The sequence below is a fragment of the Pleuronectes platessa genome, chromosome 8 (assembly GCF_947347685.1).
Source record: "Pleuronectes platessa chromosome 8, fPlePla1.1, whole genome shotgun sequence".
Lineage (NCBI taxonomy): Eukaryota > Metazoa > Chordata > Actinopteri > Pleuronectiformes > Pleuronectidae > Pleuronectes > Pleuronectes platessa.
This window is the reverse complement of record NC_070633.1, coordinates 21812619-21830448: the sequence shown is the minus strand read 5'-3', so window position 1 is coordinate 21830448 and position 17830 is coordinate 21812619. Positions and strand designations below refer to the sequence as shown.

The 17830-nt window shown below is 40.6% G+C and overlaps 1 protein-coding gene across 6 annotated transcripts in view; it reads left to right on the top strand.

The window, feature by feature from the left end:
- diaph2 (diaphanous-related formin 2) overlaps positions 1-17830 on the top strand; it is a 341319-nt gene that overhangs the window by 224927 nt on the left and 98562 nt on the right. For all 6 annotated transcript variants that reach the window (XM_053428116.1, XM_053428115.1, XM_053428117.1 and 3 more), the window contains one exon: positions 16982-17106. In XM_053428116.1, the coding sequence (XP_053284091.1) occupies positions 16982-17106 (125 nt within the window). The remainder of the gene's footprint in view (positions 1-16981; positions 17107-17830) is intronic.

The following is a 17830-nucleotide window of genomic DNA, read 5'->3' as shown; positions in this document are numbered from 1 at the left end:
GGGTGAATTTCAAAGTAATCACAGCCGTGTTGTTGTTGTTGTTGTTGTTGTGAACAACTGTTCAAACCACTGTACGTACAGTGATGTCACAGTGACCTTCTCAAATGTTTAAAGTGATATGGCTCTCTGCTCTGGGGGAGGTTATTCAGATGGAGGCTGAAGATTCACTGTAACTAAAGCCTGTTATCCTCATCTGAGAATGTAGGATGAAAACAAGCCAGCTTGTTTAGTGTGCACTAGTTAAACCCACCTTCATAACAAGCGTCCTCCTTTGTGCTGTACCTTTATGATGTAAATGATGCTGATCTCCTCTAAGTTTGTCCTCAGGCTTCACGGAATAAGTTTAATTTTAGCAGCCGGCTATTTCTTTCAAGAAATAAATCTCAACAGGTCGCGAACATGAACCTACTTTTACATGTTGGTGATTTGCATTTCCCACAGTTTTTTTCCTCCTGCTCTGTGATATGGAGTCGGACCGTGTGATCCATATTCAAATATTATTTAAATGAGTTGCACTGCATTTGCATGTGAAATTGAGGATTTGAAGCCAGGTCGTCTGCATACTGAGCAGAGGGACACCCTTCATTTGAGTGAGATTGATATTGCAAATACATGGAACAGCGTATTAATAATTGTCATGAATGGGGCGTTCTATATTACACTGTACCCGAGTGTTTTTTCTCGGTGTAATAAATCTGATATAATTCTCAACCTCTCTGCTCTCGGCTCAGGAAATGATTCTGCTCTATTCACAAATAGAGAGAGAGACTCGGCCGTGGTGTCACTTTTTAGGACAACATTTACCACAAGATGGCTGCTTGCCCATACACCCAAAAATATTTTCATTTTTGGGGTCGAGAAAAAAAACACGCATTTTGATAAATCGTTTGAAACAGGGATGAATGTGGTGTGCCTCAAAAGGTCCCCAGCGGGAATTGAACTGAGGAGATTGTTGTCTTGAAAGGAGGAGTAAACGATTCTAATCCAATACACATTTTGTCAGATTCAGTGAATATCTTCTCGCGGTCCACTTACTCTCTTCTTTGTGTGTGTATGTGTGTGTGTGTGTGTGTGTGTGTGTGTGTGTGTGTGTGTGTGTGTGTGTTGGAAGAAAAACAAAATCAAGAATTGGAATAAAGTAGCCCTGGCTCTGTGAAGAGTAAACAAAAAACTGTCTCGGACCAAGCCACACAACAATATTCAAGCTGATCTGCAACATGGGTTCCTCGTGCACAAGACTCTGGAAGGGGATGAGGCGAGGAGGGGGAAAGGGTACATGGTAACAGATACTGCCAATTTAAGGATTACTGGGGGGGGAGGCAAAGGAGCGGTCCACCCTTTAGTCACCGCCAGACCGTGTGAGGGTTTTCAATGGGATTGGTTGGCAGGGCTTCTGAGGGAGAACTAACAGGAAGGGTGTAAGCAATAACATAAACAGGCAAGCCAGCTAATTTAGAACAGGAGATTTCAGATGATCAGCAATAATCTAGTTCTTTATATTGTGTTGATATTAGCTCTCCAGGGTTTTTCCCTTTTCCTTGCATCTTGGTAAAAGTATGACAGTACTAAATTACGTTAATAGTATCAGTATTTGTTTCTAACTGTTGTTTTTTCCGCGAGGACGTATTGAGCACTTGATTAATATGAAAGTAATGATTTTCAGACAGTATTATAACTGGGAGCTGTGGTTCCAGCTCTAGAGTCGACTTGTTGCTTCAGGCTTAAGTTCTGCAAGTACCGTTTATTTTGTGTTGTGTTTGTCTTAATTTCACACCCCCGAGCATGTAAGACTGTATTTTGCTTCCAGTCTAGAAGTCCACACTTCACAGGAGGCATCTCAAAGTTCACTTCACACCGATGGTTCACAAAAGAGTTCAAATCAAACTTTTCTCTCTGTCGGAATTCGTGCTCATGTGTTTTAATCTTTCAAATGAAAAACTGTCCTTAGCCCTACCGTTAGCTACGTTAGCTCTCGCTCGTGTCAACATTCATTACTTCAGTTCAGTTCACCATTTAAAACAACATGAAAAACACACACTCTTTTAGGAGGTCCGTGCACAACACTGACTCGAGTATCTTCACACCCTATCGTTCATTCATTGGTGATTCAAGTTTTATATACTTCTCAAAGCTGTGACAACAGAAAAACAACACGCGTGCCAGTTTGATGGACAACCACAGGAATATTGATGTCCTTACTTTTCCTCTACTTTGCCCCGACACGGCGTACCAGCTGAGACCTGCTCTTTACAGAAAGGTCTGGTTTCATTCCAGCGACTGAAGCAGGGCTGAGGTGGGACAGAATCGATTGTTGTGGGCCAAATTGAACCTGTGTCGAGCTGCAGGCAGCACGAGATAAAGCCTCTGACGCTGTCTGCTGTGTTTATCATCAGGTGGCCTTTTCTGTGTGTGCTGTGCTGCGATTTTGATGTGTTAAGTCATAATAGGGGAGCCACCGTTCTTTGGAAGGGCTGCCAATAAAATCGCAGACAGAGGGGATTATATTTCATGTCAGCCAATTTACTGTTTCCAGCCGCCCCTGTACACTTTGTTTCAGCTGGAACGGGCCTCTGCCTCAATTTAGCTGCTTTCCACCATATTTTGAAGACGTAATGTTTTGATGGTTTAAATTCCATTTAATTGTTTGGCCTCTACGCATAAGTCTCCCTGGTATTAATGCAGACTACTGGCCATGACTGACTTGCAGTTGGGAGATCTGCGTGAAAAGGGATGTTATTACCAATCACATGGGAAAGATGTAGTCACAACAGAGTTTTCTTGCCAAACAGAACCACGTCACCGCGCATTCAATTTGATTACTCTTGTACATTCTGTAGTAAATGTCTTATTATTATCTTTATGTTTCAGATGAACCACAGGTGGCATAAGAAGGCTGTCACATCAGCCAACTGCTAACTGGAAATGCGTTTGACCTATGAGCTTTTATCCAAATAACTATTTTTCATAGCTATAGTCATAGCCAGTAGCTGCTGGTGGAAAGACACTAGACCACACGTTGCATGTATGGACTGTCAGATACACCAGTTTAATCACATACAGTAAATACCCCCTCAGTCGTCTGGTAGCATTGACGACACAGCAGCAGGATCGTTTTTATTGCAGCTGACTGTCCTCTGCCAAGCTTCCTCCTTCCACCAACAGAGATAATTTGCCACTGCGACAGCGCCTCTGAGTGTAAACCATTGGCAGAGGATGCACAGACACTGTGTTTGGACCGCCTCGGAATTGAATTTGTCCTGACGGCAGAGTCTCGCCGAGCTTGTGCCTCAGTCTCGCGGATCTCTGTTCCAGGTTGGCTTGTCCTACGAGGACATCAAGTTGCGAGCCGCCACTCTTTGGAGTGTTCTAACTCTGTTACACCGGTCGTTATCTGAGATGACCAGAATATCACTGCCCACCTGCTCCTATAGGAGGTGGGCAATAGCCTTGTCGCTAATCAAGTAGCCCATTAGCAGAGAAAGACAACGACTTCAGTAATTTTATGGGCACAGTAAAGAGCTTCTTACTTTGAAGAAGAAAATACTAATCTCCCTTTTTTCCCCTCCCTCAGGCTATGTTTCCAAGTTGACTTAATCAAGTGCAGAAAAGAATAGAACGGTACTTTTCAAGCATGCACCATAGATCTCTGGAATGTGTTTAGATGTCGGCTATCTCGTGGCCCGCTGCACCGACTCAATCCCCAACACTCGGTACAAGAGGAAAAATGGATCACAAGCTAAACCTACCATTGTTTTTGCTAGAAATGTGAGTGGGGAAATATTCAGAAGGAGTCAGAAGCCCTGTGACCCGAAAGTCCCTGAATTTCACTGAGTAAATATAAGGCAAAGTGGAGATAGACTGTGTTTTCCAAGTCAGGTCCCTGGTTGTCATTCAGGTTTTATGAAAACCTCTTGTCCCACTTTACCTCCAAGTGCTGACCCCCTGCAGTCTTTAACCTTGCATTGTAATAACTGTGGTCTTTTCCCCTCTGTCCTTCTTTTCCTTCTTGAAAAGTCTAATATTTCACTGATAATGTTCCTCAGTCAAAAGCTTATTGTGGGATAATACAGACACAGTGTGAAACCAATAAAGTCCACCTAAAAGCAGCCTCCAGAAAAGCCCCAGTGACTGAAAACATAATTTTTTTCATAATTCCCTCCAGGATATGTTTAGCAAACAGTCTCCTGGTTCTCTACAGAGGTTAATTTTTTTATTTTCTCGGTGACCTACATCCTACATTCAGGGAGTAGCACAGTACATTCATGGCAGTGACAGCTTTCAGCAAAGCCCAAAGCTGTTGGTTATTACAATTGCCTGATTGGCTGCAAGCTACCCCTAAGTAATAGCTAAATGGAAACGCACAATGAAGCCGCCTTGGGCTGCGAGATAACAGCACAAACACACCAGCGCTGTGTGTCTTTTGCAGTTTTACTTCCCTAATGTGTTTTTTTTTGCCAGGCTTCAGCACTTGGCATCTCGAACACTTCACTCTTAACTGGCCACACCAGGGGCTGTGTGTGTGTGTGTGCGTGTGTGTGTGCGCGTGTGCGTGTGATGTATATACACATGGGTCTGGACTCATTTTTCGATGCTTTTGGATAGAATTTACAGCAGCATCTTGCAGAGGGAAAAATGTAACGCACCAAATGCTGCAAGTTCAATTGTTTGCTTTTCTTTTAGAGAGAATAAAACTTCCAGGATGTTGCAACACAGCGCTCTAAATCAGATGCTGACATTTTGGCTGTTACAGACAAATGCTGAGCTCCTTTGTCAGTTATTGTTTCAAACCCGTTCCACAGACAGAAATAACTGTGCTGTTTAAAGCAAGCAATGGGTGAGATACACATGGTGGTTTAACCTTTGATATCTGTGTCTCTTGCTGCGTATATTTACTGCAAAATAGTGAACTTTATATGTTAGGTCTCTTCCAGCTGGTCTACATCTGACCACAAGTTTCCCAAATTGTGGTCAGATGTAGATTGTATTATTAGGATGAATAATCAAGTAAAAACTTACCTTTATAATGGCTACTACCCAGAGTACATCAGCTCAGACTGATATGTGTCATCTCCAGCTCATATGGAGTGACCACCTGTTTCTTCTTCCTTGTCAGTGAGCAGCTTTTAAGGGTGTAAAGATATATACATATGTGTATGTAGCTCTTTTGCAGAAACGCAAAGGACAACAAAAAAATGCCTGTAGCATGACCAGGACAGTTTAAAATCACCTCAATCAAATCGTTTTAGTATCAAGTTTTAAATTTTGCTCAGATTTGTTGTCATTTATTTGCAGTGGCTGGCTTGTTTTCTATTATTTATTTGTTTCTAATCTGTTTACTCGTACACGTGGCTGATTGGCTCATATTGTCTGAGTGAACCATTCGCTCACTTTCTGCTCTCAACTATGTTTGCGTGTGTTTTCGGTCGTGCCGCCTACATCGGAGTCCTGGATTGCTCCTGATGCTGTACTCAGATTCTCTGTATGGGGGGAATAAAAACAAGAAAATCGTCCAGTTAATTCATCTCCCAGCTCGAAAGTCTCATTACACCGCTGATGAGTTTAAGGATTGCCTGAGGTGGAAGGGGGGGGGGGCTGTGTTTATGGCTCAGCAATTGTGCGCACAGAGTTTTCTTTTCTCATGTGGATGGAAAACAGAAGACGTGCCGAGCAACCCCGCTAAAAGATTCATCAACACAGCCTCGCTCACACACTTTACACAAATGAATACATGATCGTACACTTATTTAAAGATATACATTTTTCTCTGAGGTTTCATGTCCTCGGAAGTCTTTACACGGTGTTGCTGCATAATGAAGACAGATGTGGTTGGTGAGAGAATTGATCTGACCTTTCCCATCGTGTAACGGGTATGATTCTCTCTGCATCTACTTTATTAGTGTGATGTAGTGACACAGGGAATCCTAATTTAGGCAGTTACAGCAGAGCTACAACGCGTATAGTGGAACACGTATATGGATCCACTGCTTGCCTGCTCTTATATTATAAGTTTAGACACTGTTTCGTGATGCTTTTAAGCAATCACATATTTTTTTCAAGTCCCTAAAATAGATTGAGAATGACCTGAGAGTATTTTCAGTAATATAACAATTGAGAAATAGAAATGTGTGTCAAATTTGTGGATAAGGCACCAGTCACTAGGAAGGGAAATATCATTGTAGTACTGGTTAGTTACCATAGAAATAGATAATTAGACCTTTGTCACCAAAGACACATTTTCCCACACGTAGTCTGGTGTCAGGTGTCGGAGGCTCACACACCTGCTGATGTAACCTGGAGGTGTGATGTAACTTAGTTATATTGTAAAGAGAAGTATTCCTCTCCATTGCAGAAACAAGGTTCTGCTTGTCGTGGTAACTTTGCAGTTTATTTATGATCTAATTCTCTCGGCAGTTTGAATGCACATGTGTGAGTTGCAAAGGTTAGAGACAGTTCAAGCATAACTTTGCTGCATTTAGATTGAGGGCCGTGTCTTTGGCTAAATAATTCAAAATGCATTCCTGCTGCCGCTGCCAAACACCTTGTGCCCAGTTCCACATCTTCCAGTCAGTGAGTCTGTTTAATGCGTCCCGTTACCTTTCCATCCCCCTGCACTGCCTCTGTTGTTGGGGAGCCACCAGTCATCTGTGCTGTAAAATAAAACCAATATTCCAAAGGGGATGTGACCCGCCATCTGACAGATGTCTCTTCAGTATGACTGATCAGCTTAAAGCCAATCAAGAAGAGCCCGGCTGCCTTTTCCTTTCCACTGAATACATCATTTCCATCTCAACCTCGTCAATAATCAGGAATTTCGATGGCTGCAATTGTCATGATTGCTGGAGTTCACAGAGCGATACTTGTGACAGATTGCTGTCTCCATGGATAGATGGTGTAAATCAAACGCAGTGATTAAGGGTTTGACATTCCTCGTGGTTAAAACAGTGACGCTGGGAAGTTTGTTTTGTTTGTCAGCAGAAGAAGTAATTCAGTTTAGTTGCAAGCAAGTGATAAACTTCACTAAGTTTTGTCAAAACAGTTCTAACACACTTTATCTTTGAAATAATGTGATGTTGGTGTCTATAATGTCAAAGGTGCAGTGTTTTCAATTGAATTGAAAACTTTTAATGAGTCTATCATTCTAAATGTTGTGCTTTTGCAGGTCTTTGCAGAATTTAATAAGAACTAAATACCATTTTTGTATTTCTCCTTCAATATAACACTTGAGTTGTGAGGTTAGCTTAGCATTAGGACTGGGGGTTAGTTCTGTGCAATTCAAAAACCATCTAGAGCTCACAAATCAAATGGTTTATATTATGTTTATTAAATCAGCTCATAACCGGTCTTAGCAGGGATGCTATGTGCAGAAATAGCCCTTTAAAAGTATATAAAAATAGTATTACTTTGTCTTTTTTATGTGTCGAATAAAACTCTGTTCGTCTAAATCTCAACATGCCCTCATGTGACATTCTTTAATGATGCAAAATGAAACCAGTTTTATTCATCAGAACATAAAGATCAGAAGTGGATCAAAATCCCTTTCCACCAAAAATAGGCAGAAAAGAAAAGACTTCACACGACTGTTTGGACGACAAATGATGCACTTTGTGTGAAATACGTTGCTATGCAGGTTTTATTAAAATCGTATGCGGTGATTTCGGGGACAAATATCCATGTTTCTTCATCAACAAAAAGGAAAGAGGGAGGGAAACACAGTTTGAGTCATCGCCCGCCCCCACACTCTCCCTGTGAGTCAGGCACCACCACACATGTGCAGACAGTTACGCATTAGGAAATCGGAAATACTTGCAGTGGTACGAGTATAAAAAAAAGTGATTTAAACTGCAGGAGATCAATGACGTGTACCTCTGAGGTCGAGGTAAAACTAATCTTAATGTGTGAATCAATGTTCTTAAAAGACCACAGTGCTTAATTAAGTAATTTTGCCACTTTACACACTCACAGCATTGTGATAATTAATAGGGGACCACCTCATGTAGTGCACATATTCATTTTAAATACATGCATCTATAATCCTTAATGCTGTGACTAATTTGCATTATTTAAATCGGAATGCGTTCATTTCAGATAGTGAAGTTCTTCACTTAAGACATGATTAATTTATTTAAACCATATTTCATATTGTTATTAAATCCTTGTGACAGAAATTATGAGACATTCTAAAACAACCTCTTTTGATTTAGTTTGAAGTTTTTTGTATTTTTGAAACAATCACACCACTTCAGGAAAAGTTGTCTGTTTGAAATGGAGGCTGAATGAATTTACTTTGGTAATGTGGTGTGCACATGTTGAGAGTTCCCTCTGTCTGGCAACAGTATCTCTCGCAGAGGGAGCTCTTGAGCTACAAATGGGAACACAGCAGCGAGCCAAATGACAGAAGGGGAAAGGGAGCATGTGAGAAAAGAGGAGAACAAGGAGTGAGTGACTGAGATACAGGACGAGGGAACCCGAGGAAAACCCAACCAAGATGATAGGAAGCGAATATATATCAGCAAAAAGGAAGCAAAGGGGATGAAGACTTCTCAAGACTCCTCCTCACTTACTCCCTTTTTAATCATGAGATAAAAATATATAATTTAAAGAAATTACGTCAGTAAAGGTTAAAATAGCAGTAACTACAATATGAAAAAAGGATTGGGTCGGGGATGAGGTGTAGATATTGAGCTTTATTATCTCCTTAGAGCTGAGGGATCATATTGAGCCGGCTTCCAAAGAAACCACAGGTTCAAGCCACTCCTTTAATTCTGTGAGGAAATTCAACTAAATATTTATATCACAATTATTATTCTATTAACTGCTTGTGATTATTTTCTGTATAAATCACATTTTTACCATCTGAAACTGTTTGAGATTCTCAAGTGTGACATCCATAGAATTGTGTTTGTCACAAGGGCCGAGGTTTCAAATCCCCCCAATGACAAGATAATTTATTAATTAATTTAAATGTTAAAATATTTCAAGGAAAATTGATAAGCATTTAACATGGATTTGTTTGTGTACATGTTATATATGTATACATTTGAATACATCATACCTGATTGAATCTTGTTTAGCTTTTTTTGCAACAGTTGTGTTTTTTTATTTTCTTGCTAAAAAATCGATCTAATCTAATTTTACAAAATTCAGTAATATCAGTCTCACAGAGGATTGTGGTACTTTTCTCATCTTGAATGGAAAATATTTGTGTCTTTTTTCCTGTAAAGCAAACCCAGTCCTCACTTAACTTAACATAAGCCATATATGAGTTTGTTGCATTGTGGCCTTAATGAGAATCCACCATATTGTTTTATTTTTTTGTGTTTTACTAGAGTATTTCTTTTGATTTCGCCTTCGTGAGATTAAGTGCACATTGTTTATTCAACCATCTTGTGTTTGCCGATGATTGTAGAATCCAGACGGTGTTTGACACAGCTATGTGAAGATCTAAGACGTTCAATTCACAGAGATAACACGTACATATGTTTGAAATGCGATGTATCAGATTAAATTGGCCTTGTAGAATTATTAATACATAATTTATTGCAGAGTCGCTCTGTGTAACAACTTAGGTGTGTGTGTGTGTGTGTGTGTTTGTGCAAATTAATGCAGCGTATTAATTCCCGGTGTTTCACCTATTGTTAATAAGTCAAAGCTCTGGATTCTGCGTTTAGCTTCATTTAGTAGGTGCTTTATAGTGAGAAATAAAGAGACTGCAAGGCTTCTGTTTTCACATCAACATACTCCGTTCTCTATCAATGCCTTCTACAGATCTCAGGCCAGTCAGAAAAAGAAATAGTAAAGTTTTGGGTCCCCTGAACCCAGAAATGTCAAGTGAAGTGTGTCCCTCGGAGGTGTCGGGGGGAAATAGCCACAGTTATGCGATAAGGTTCAACTTTGAAGTTGTGAATGAGGTTATAGGGATGAGTCAACCTCTGCAGGCTATTATGATCAGCACCCCCCCCCCCCCTCCCCCCCACCACTGAGCATCTCTCCTCTCCACCACGCTCACACGAGTCAGCTCCTTCCAGAAGCCCCTTGATGTGACTAACACTGATATTTAGCTATTAAGTGATATTGATATGCATGTTTGTTTTTGCTTTGTCAGTTAAGTTGCTGTGTGCAATATTGTGGTAATTAAAGATTCAGTGTGTAAGATTTAGGTGAAATGGATATATTGGCAGAAAATTAATACAATTAAACCTAGTGATGTGTTTCATCATATAGATTGTAAATTGTTTATTTTTTTTACCCTTTAATGAGCCGTTTATATTTAAATACTAATATTATTATTAACTTCATGAGAGGGCCTCTCTATTGAGGCCACCATGTTTTTTACAGTAGCCCAGACTGGACAAACTAAACACCTTTTGAGTTTTTTTGGAAGGGGAGGGTGAGGTGAGAGGTATTCATCTGCAACCTGAAACGTCACCACTAGAGGTCACTAAATTCTACACACTGAACCTTTAAGATAGAATGTGACAAATAACAATCAAATGTGTTGTTAATGCACCAAAGAACTATCGGAAAACTCAAAATAATCAATTAGCTCGTTGTACTAATGTGTGAATTTGGCTAAGATACCTGAGACTATGTTTCTGTTCATTTGCCTTAATAGTTTATTTTGTGCTGAGCTTTTATTTAGAGATATCCTCCAGCTCGTCATCTATTTTACCAGACAGCTCACTCATTTCAACAACCAGGCTAGCAGTGTGTGTGTGTGTGTGTGTGTGTGTGTGTGTGTGTGTGTGTGTGTGTGTGTGTGGGCGTGCCCAGACATGTATGAAAATGGACAACACACATTTGGCTCCTCAGGCTACACTCACTCATCTCCTGTTGGCGTCTCTCTCGTGCTCTGAATGTTCTCCAGCTGTTTACTGCTGTCTCATACCTTCCTGCAGGTCGTGTGACATCAGAAAAGCACAAAACAAATATGTATTGATAGAAGAGAAACAACCTTCTTAAAATAGGTGCATGACAAGTATTTAGGTGCGAGGGAGGAGGTAAACCGCCCCGTGAGTTTCTTATGCTTTTTATTGCTGAGGCTCATAAACAGCCCTGGCACATCAGCTTGACTGATTTCCTCAGCACTTCCCGGGGAATTGTCATCACCCCGGGTCAATGTCTAAACTTTCCCATGCATCAAAATATATTGTAATTGACTCCATTTGTAATTCCTCCAGAGATCTGGCACCGGGCTGTAGCTCCGATGGCTGCCAGAAGCAATAAAGTCTCACAGACATGACCCTCATTGTAAACAAGGCCTCCTTCCAGAGTGCGAGGTGCGGTAAAGTGTGGTTTTTTCGGTGACTGGCTGCACTTTCTGCTCTCTGGCTCCGACCCATACTCCCATTCAAATGTTGTAATTTGGAAATGATGTGTTCTTCATGTCATGTTTTATTCTTCTTGGGTTAATGCTCATGAGCTCCACTCCTTTCCATTCAATTTCTTGCCGTTTTTTAAATACTGTTGCCAGATAGAGCCTTTTTCCCCACAGAGTTTTTTTTTAAATAGATGCCAGCATTGGATGTGAAGGAGCTCTATTTGATACTGTAATGCACTGTACTCTGCATTATACATGTGCTTTAATGCAGTGTGCTATAGTGACAGTAATTAATATAATAGTACCTTTAATGTGTTGTGTGTCATGTTTGTGTTCCACAGTGGTATAAAATGATGTAATACAAAATGACACAATCAATTGTCTCCCAACCTTTCTCTCCGTGCTGCACTTATTATAAATACATTTATTATTTTTTAATCTCGCGTTTCATCATATTAGGGAATAATTTCATCTGTAATATTAATTACATCTTGATTTATTAAACACACTCAAGTGTGTCATGATTGCTGCACTATGCACGTGCAGATTTTAAACCTAAGGTATTGCTCTTTGGTGGGGGGGGGGCATCAGTTGTAATCACAGAACAAATCCTTCATTATGATAACACTTCTGTTATAGAGGGCTTACGGAAAGTGCAAATTAAAAAAGGGAAATAGAGCACAAGTAAAAAGGATTTACCCTTTTATGTGCGTGCAATTAGCACAGCATTGATGGGCTATGCAATTGTGATGGTTTATGCTTTGTGTGAATCTGTGTTGAGTGAAATGAATTGCATTGTCTACCTATTGTCTAGTCTGAGGTAATTATCTTATTGCTTCCATACGTGTGTGATGATTTATAACACAATATAACTGGTCCATTTGATCATTCCTAAAAAAAAAAGATATAAGTAACTTTTCCCTGACAAAGCACTGCAACAAAAATTAGAACTGGATGATAGAAGTCCCGCCTGAAAACCAAAACCCAAGCCAGGAGGTTTCGGTTAAAACAGAATAAAGGTTTCCTCCAGCCCTTTGTTTTCTGCTGCCCATTAAATATCCTCATTTGCCACTCTCTCCTACCTGCTGTTTTTAACATCAGGTGCTGAGGTAATCAGAGAGAACCTTGTGGCTGCTTTGTAACAGCAACAATATCACTTTCACTCCTGCAGAACGAAGCCGCTTTGATTCCCACTGAAAGGGGAACACAGAGTTGTGTTTATCCTCTTGTCTCGTTCCTCTGCCGCACACTACTCTGCCTCTGACTTCATCTCCTATTCACTTTCAGGTGCCACCACTGGCAAAACGAAAAAAAAAGAAGCTAGAACATGATTTTTTTTTTAAACATAGTATGAATATGTGTCATATTAAACTGGGTGTGGGGATATTCAAAATGAATTCTATTTGTACCAAATGTTCTTAAACGGAGATTAGATGAATCATTGTCTTGGTGCCATCTTTTTGATCAATAGCCTTTTTTACCATGAAGTGATGAATTCGTCCCTCAGCTGACATCATGTGTAACATGTCATGTGTCGAGTTCCTTCAAGGTCGTCCTCTGTGCACTGTGCTGTATGTGAAAAGAGGCTGTGACGAGGTCTGAGAAGAGATCACAAGCTGGAGAATATTTATTTATTTTACTGATAGAGACATTTTTAAAGTAAAGATAAAGTGTGAAACAAATTCTCATTAAAATGACTCCACCTATATAATATTATTTGTGGCATTTTATCCTCTTTATCAGTGATTTTGTGCATCTCTGATTTAACTTCCTGGACAAACAACTTATAATGAAGGAAAAATACAGCACCAGCTAGTGAGCCAGTCGGCTGTTTATTTTAGTTTTGGTTACTCATAATAGATCATGGTTATTAAGCAAACTTTGCTGTGGAACAACAATTTTTTCACATTACCTTAACTATGAACATAAGTCAGATAGATGTCTCATCAGAAAAGGTTGTTGAGACAACAACTCCCATGATCCATGCTGCTTCACGATTAGGTCATTACATATTTGTATTATTTTATCATCTCATGGTTTGATGCAAAACTTAATTTGTGAAACAGCTTTTGTTTTCAAAAATCCTCCTTATACACGTTGAACTGAACATTGTCAATATAGCCTAAATTTCCAGTTATACTTCCATGTCACCCATGATTGATAAATGTAATCAGCCCAACTTAACATTTGAGGTGAATCCACCATCAACTTTAGTTTGTTAATTTATCATACTTATCAACATTTTCATGAAAGCATTAAAAACGAGCTTTCATCTGGACCATGTTTCTGACGTATATTTAACAGACGTATTTCTACTGTCTGTGTTGATCTGTTTCATCCGCTTGTCTTTCTCTCCTCTACGCACCCACAAACCTACTCGTACTCATATAAGGTGATGAATGCACTTACGGACGACCTTGTCTGGTTTTATGTTGCGTTTGTCTTTCTTTTCACAAGTGTGTAGATTATTTAAAACTTGATCTTTTATGCCGCGTTGGCAGCCACGTTGAAAATAAATCTCAATTTCCTTTGTAACCTTTGGCGGCACTGCAAGAGCGCTGGATGAAAGATTGGTATTATTTGTCTATAAATCAAAAGGAAAATTACCCCCTTCCGCAAATGACTGAATATAAAGTTGACATCTTCACATTATAGCGGCTGATTCGGTATTCTGAGCTGCACGGTATTTTTCTCTGGCAGTTTATTTGAAAGAAGCGGGGCAAAGCTTAATTAAATACTTTCTGTTTTGTCTTTTGTTCCGTGGGAATGAGTGATGCTTCAATAGACAGTTTTGCAGAGCTCATATCAATAACTGAGGGAGGTTGACCACAGAGGAGGAGGCTTTATTTGTTCATGCTGTTTGTTTTATTCACTCAAGTTAACCTCTTGTCTTTCAAATAACTTTTGTCTTTGTTGTGCACGTCAGTGTCCCCCATGCATCACTCAACCTTTGCAGTTATTTCCGAGTCCATAGTCAAATAAGCAGGCGCTGGAAAACATAAAGAAATTGAAAAAGAAACCATGAAAAGAGTAGATACGTCTGAGTGAAGATATTGTATTTCTGTTAATTAATAAAACTCCTTTCTAACAGCATTGATTAGGACAATTTGACACATATCAGAAATGATCTGTCTTGGAAAATGGATTTATACTCTTTGATCTCTCTCTCTCTCTCTCTCTCTCTCCTCTGAGCCACTGGAAATTGTGTATTCAGAAGATGCCAGTGTTGCCGTGTTTTGTCCCCTAAAAATAGCCGCACTAATTTAGTGGTAATCTCACTAATGAAATCCCCAAAGAATCCAAGCCAGCTTCTGTACACACTATATTATTAGAGCAAAGAAGGGAGGGGATATTAATGTATATGTGTTTCTGAAAAGCATAAACTTGCCTTTGGAGCAGAAAACAGCCACAGATATGTATGTGTGCCAGTTTGTCTCAAGGATAAGTAATTCCCTTGTAAACAATAGTCTGTGTTGTGGGCCCGTGGCGTCACTCTGATCCCGTAAATGGCTCCCCTGAAACACTATCACAGTTAGCTTGAGTCACCGATTCTTGGCTAGCGTGGCTACTATGATCAATGCCGGAGCCAAATAATTACCCAACACTATCGCCGGTGCCACACGCGGCAAACCTAATACACAATGAATGACAATGGCCTTCCCGCGCCCCGATACATTTGTGTGAGTTTAATTCTCGATCCTCCTGTGACCGACTGCCCCCCCTGTTCACTTTCCCTTTTTCACCATTAGCCGGGCTGAGAGCGTCGCGGCGGGAGCATGTGGATCCCTGAGGTCCTATCAGTGGAGAAACAGGCGATGTGATAGTGTGGTTTTCTCACTGTCATCCCCAGGAGTCAGTTGTGTGAGAATTGCGGAGGAGGAATTGTGTAGCTGCCAGTCACTGGATCCATCCAGCCAGCCAGCTACAAAGTCTAATAATGACAGTGACCTAACCCCTAAGTCTTGTTGTATTGCTTCTCGACTGATCACAGCTGTGTGTGTGTGTGTGTGTGTGTGTGTGTGTGTGATTGTGTGTGTGTGTGTGTGTGTGTGTGTGATTGTGTGTGAGTGTGTGTGTGTGTGATTGTTCACTCTAGATGTCTTTGTGTCTGGGTTGAGGGTTGTTTCATTGTCCTGGTCGTGTGATGCACCGTCTTGCCATCCATTCTTCTTTCAGAAAAATGAGGGAAAAAAAGAGCAGATCCCAGTTATGGAATTGATGTAAAGCAAGACAAGGTTGACCCTGATGTCACTGAGGCCACATCTCTTGACATCTTGTCCATTACCCCCCCCCCCTCGTCCCTCCCTCAGCACATTCAATTACTCTCTGGTGAAGGGACTAACCTTGCAGATGTGGGGGTAGTGTGTGATATATAATGACAGAGCTGTTCCAATCAATACCTATTTTGGGTTATTGATTTGAGTTCTTTGCAAATCTAAACGACAAGCTGCAAAGTAGGATGAACAGGTCGCTGGGGAGGGTTTTGGACATTCATCATTCATACTCTCATATGTCACTTGCAGTTTTATTGACACATTTTAAAATACATGTCAACACAAGGTCGCTCAACTATCCTGACCCATGGTTTCATCATTCATGCATCAGGGCATTTTTTAATCTTCTGCCAAAAAGGTTGTTCATGTGTGCACCTGTACAAAGAGATTATAAATAAACTATTTCATTTGACGACCCCACGACTTTTCACCAAGCTTTGAAATAGTTTTTCGGAGCCCAGTCCCAATTTTTGGTTCCACTTGTTTAATTAACATCCCAATAGAATATCGGCTTGAACATAATGGGGGGTTACAAAAGGTGTTTATTAGGCTCCGGCAGCAGGCTGCCCTCAGTTGAACTATTTGTGTTCATCCTGTAGTTATCTTTTGTTTTCATTTTTTTAGTGTTGGGCCTCGAAGGTCAAGAGCTTCAGTTGGAAAATCATATTAAAAAGCAATTAAAACTGAAAATAAATTGTGGACTGAAGTAAAAGCAGACACACTTCCAGTCAATTGCTTGTGAATATTGCATAGAACCGACAAAGCCTTTGAAACTAAACACACTGTTTGACTGCAATTCAAATTCTCATCATATAAAGGCTCTTCTAGAATCAAGGCATGTGGTTTAATGACTGCACATGACTTTAATTCAATTTCCTCTTTACTTATCTATTCACTTCACTCTGATCTTTGTACCGTGTATGTGTGTTTGGGTTTGTGTCAATATGTCTAAAGTCTTAACAGCAACCTAAACATGGTACTGGATCCCTGCCCCTGTCCAAGCTGATCCCTTAAGATGCTGCTCGCTGTTTGAAGTCGCCACTTGAAAGGGCTAATCTGAATACTGTGGATTCCACAGCAACTCTGCATACAGTGATTACACACTGATTAATGAGCCACGGCAGACACACACTGCACACACGCCTGCATTCCACGTGCTCTTGCTTTCTAGGCCACACACAGATGGATAATGCAGGAGTCAGTGTGTCACTACATGCGTGGTCTAAATCACTCACATGGAGTTTGCTTTGAACTTTAATAAAGTTCTCAGGGATCTGTGTTTTTTCAATCATGTGCCGTAAATGAACACATTTTATAAACCCAGTGTGAGTCAGATTATTGTCACTAATCGATTCATTGTGTTTCTTCTTTATTGCTGTTTTTCCTGTAGTGTCCGCTGAGATCCTGAAAAGCAGCTTGACCACCATGGAACGACAGATTCAGAGGCTGGAGAACGACATCGAGAACTTCCCCAAGAAAGACGACCAGGAAGATAAGTTTGTGGAAAAACTATCGATATCCTTTTTGATGTGGTTATTTTCACACATCACATTGTGTCCTGGTTTGTACAGCTTCTAAAAACACACTGAATGTGTCCTCACATATCAGGACATTGTGTGTACCGGTTGTCCACCAGCAGTAGCAAAGGTGCGTGCTGTTTGTGTTCTCCCTGGCAGTGGGCAAGCAGTTTAAGTCACTTGGTGTGATAGGTGGCACCCAAGGGAACCTGGGAAATGCATCTGGCTGCTTCTCTGTGAGATGTTGATCAGATGTCCCTCTTCACTCCTCCCCGCGTCCCAAGAGTGAAATCATGCCTGTGGCTATTTTTGCTGCACTCTGCCACCGCTGCCTGTCCCCTGGGGGACTCTAATAGGGGCTCTAGCCCCTCAAACCAACTTATCGCCTATCCCTGATTTCATCTCCTGACTGGCCACGAGCCTCTCCACACAGCCGTACGTGCACTATCTTCTCTCGTGGCACATCTACTGTTTTCGATAACAGAGTGTTTCACTTAAACCCAAGCATATCTGCTCCCAAATTGAATTAGCCATGTCTCTGCACTTTCTTCCATTCCCTTTCTGAGAGGAAAGGTCCTCACAGTGTTGGTTTGACCAATGGTGGAAATCAAGTCTTGTCAATACCCTGAGGCTATGGTGCCTTCCATGAGAAGAAAAGAGTAAAGAAATCAGCAGTTCATTATCTTTGTTTCGAGCATTATTAAGAAACAAAGTACTTAACA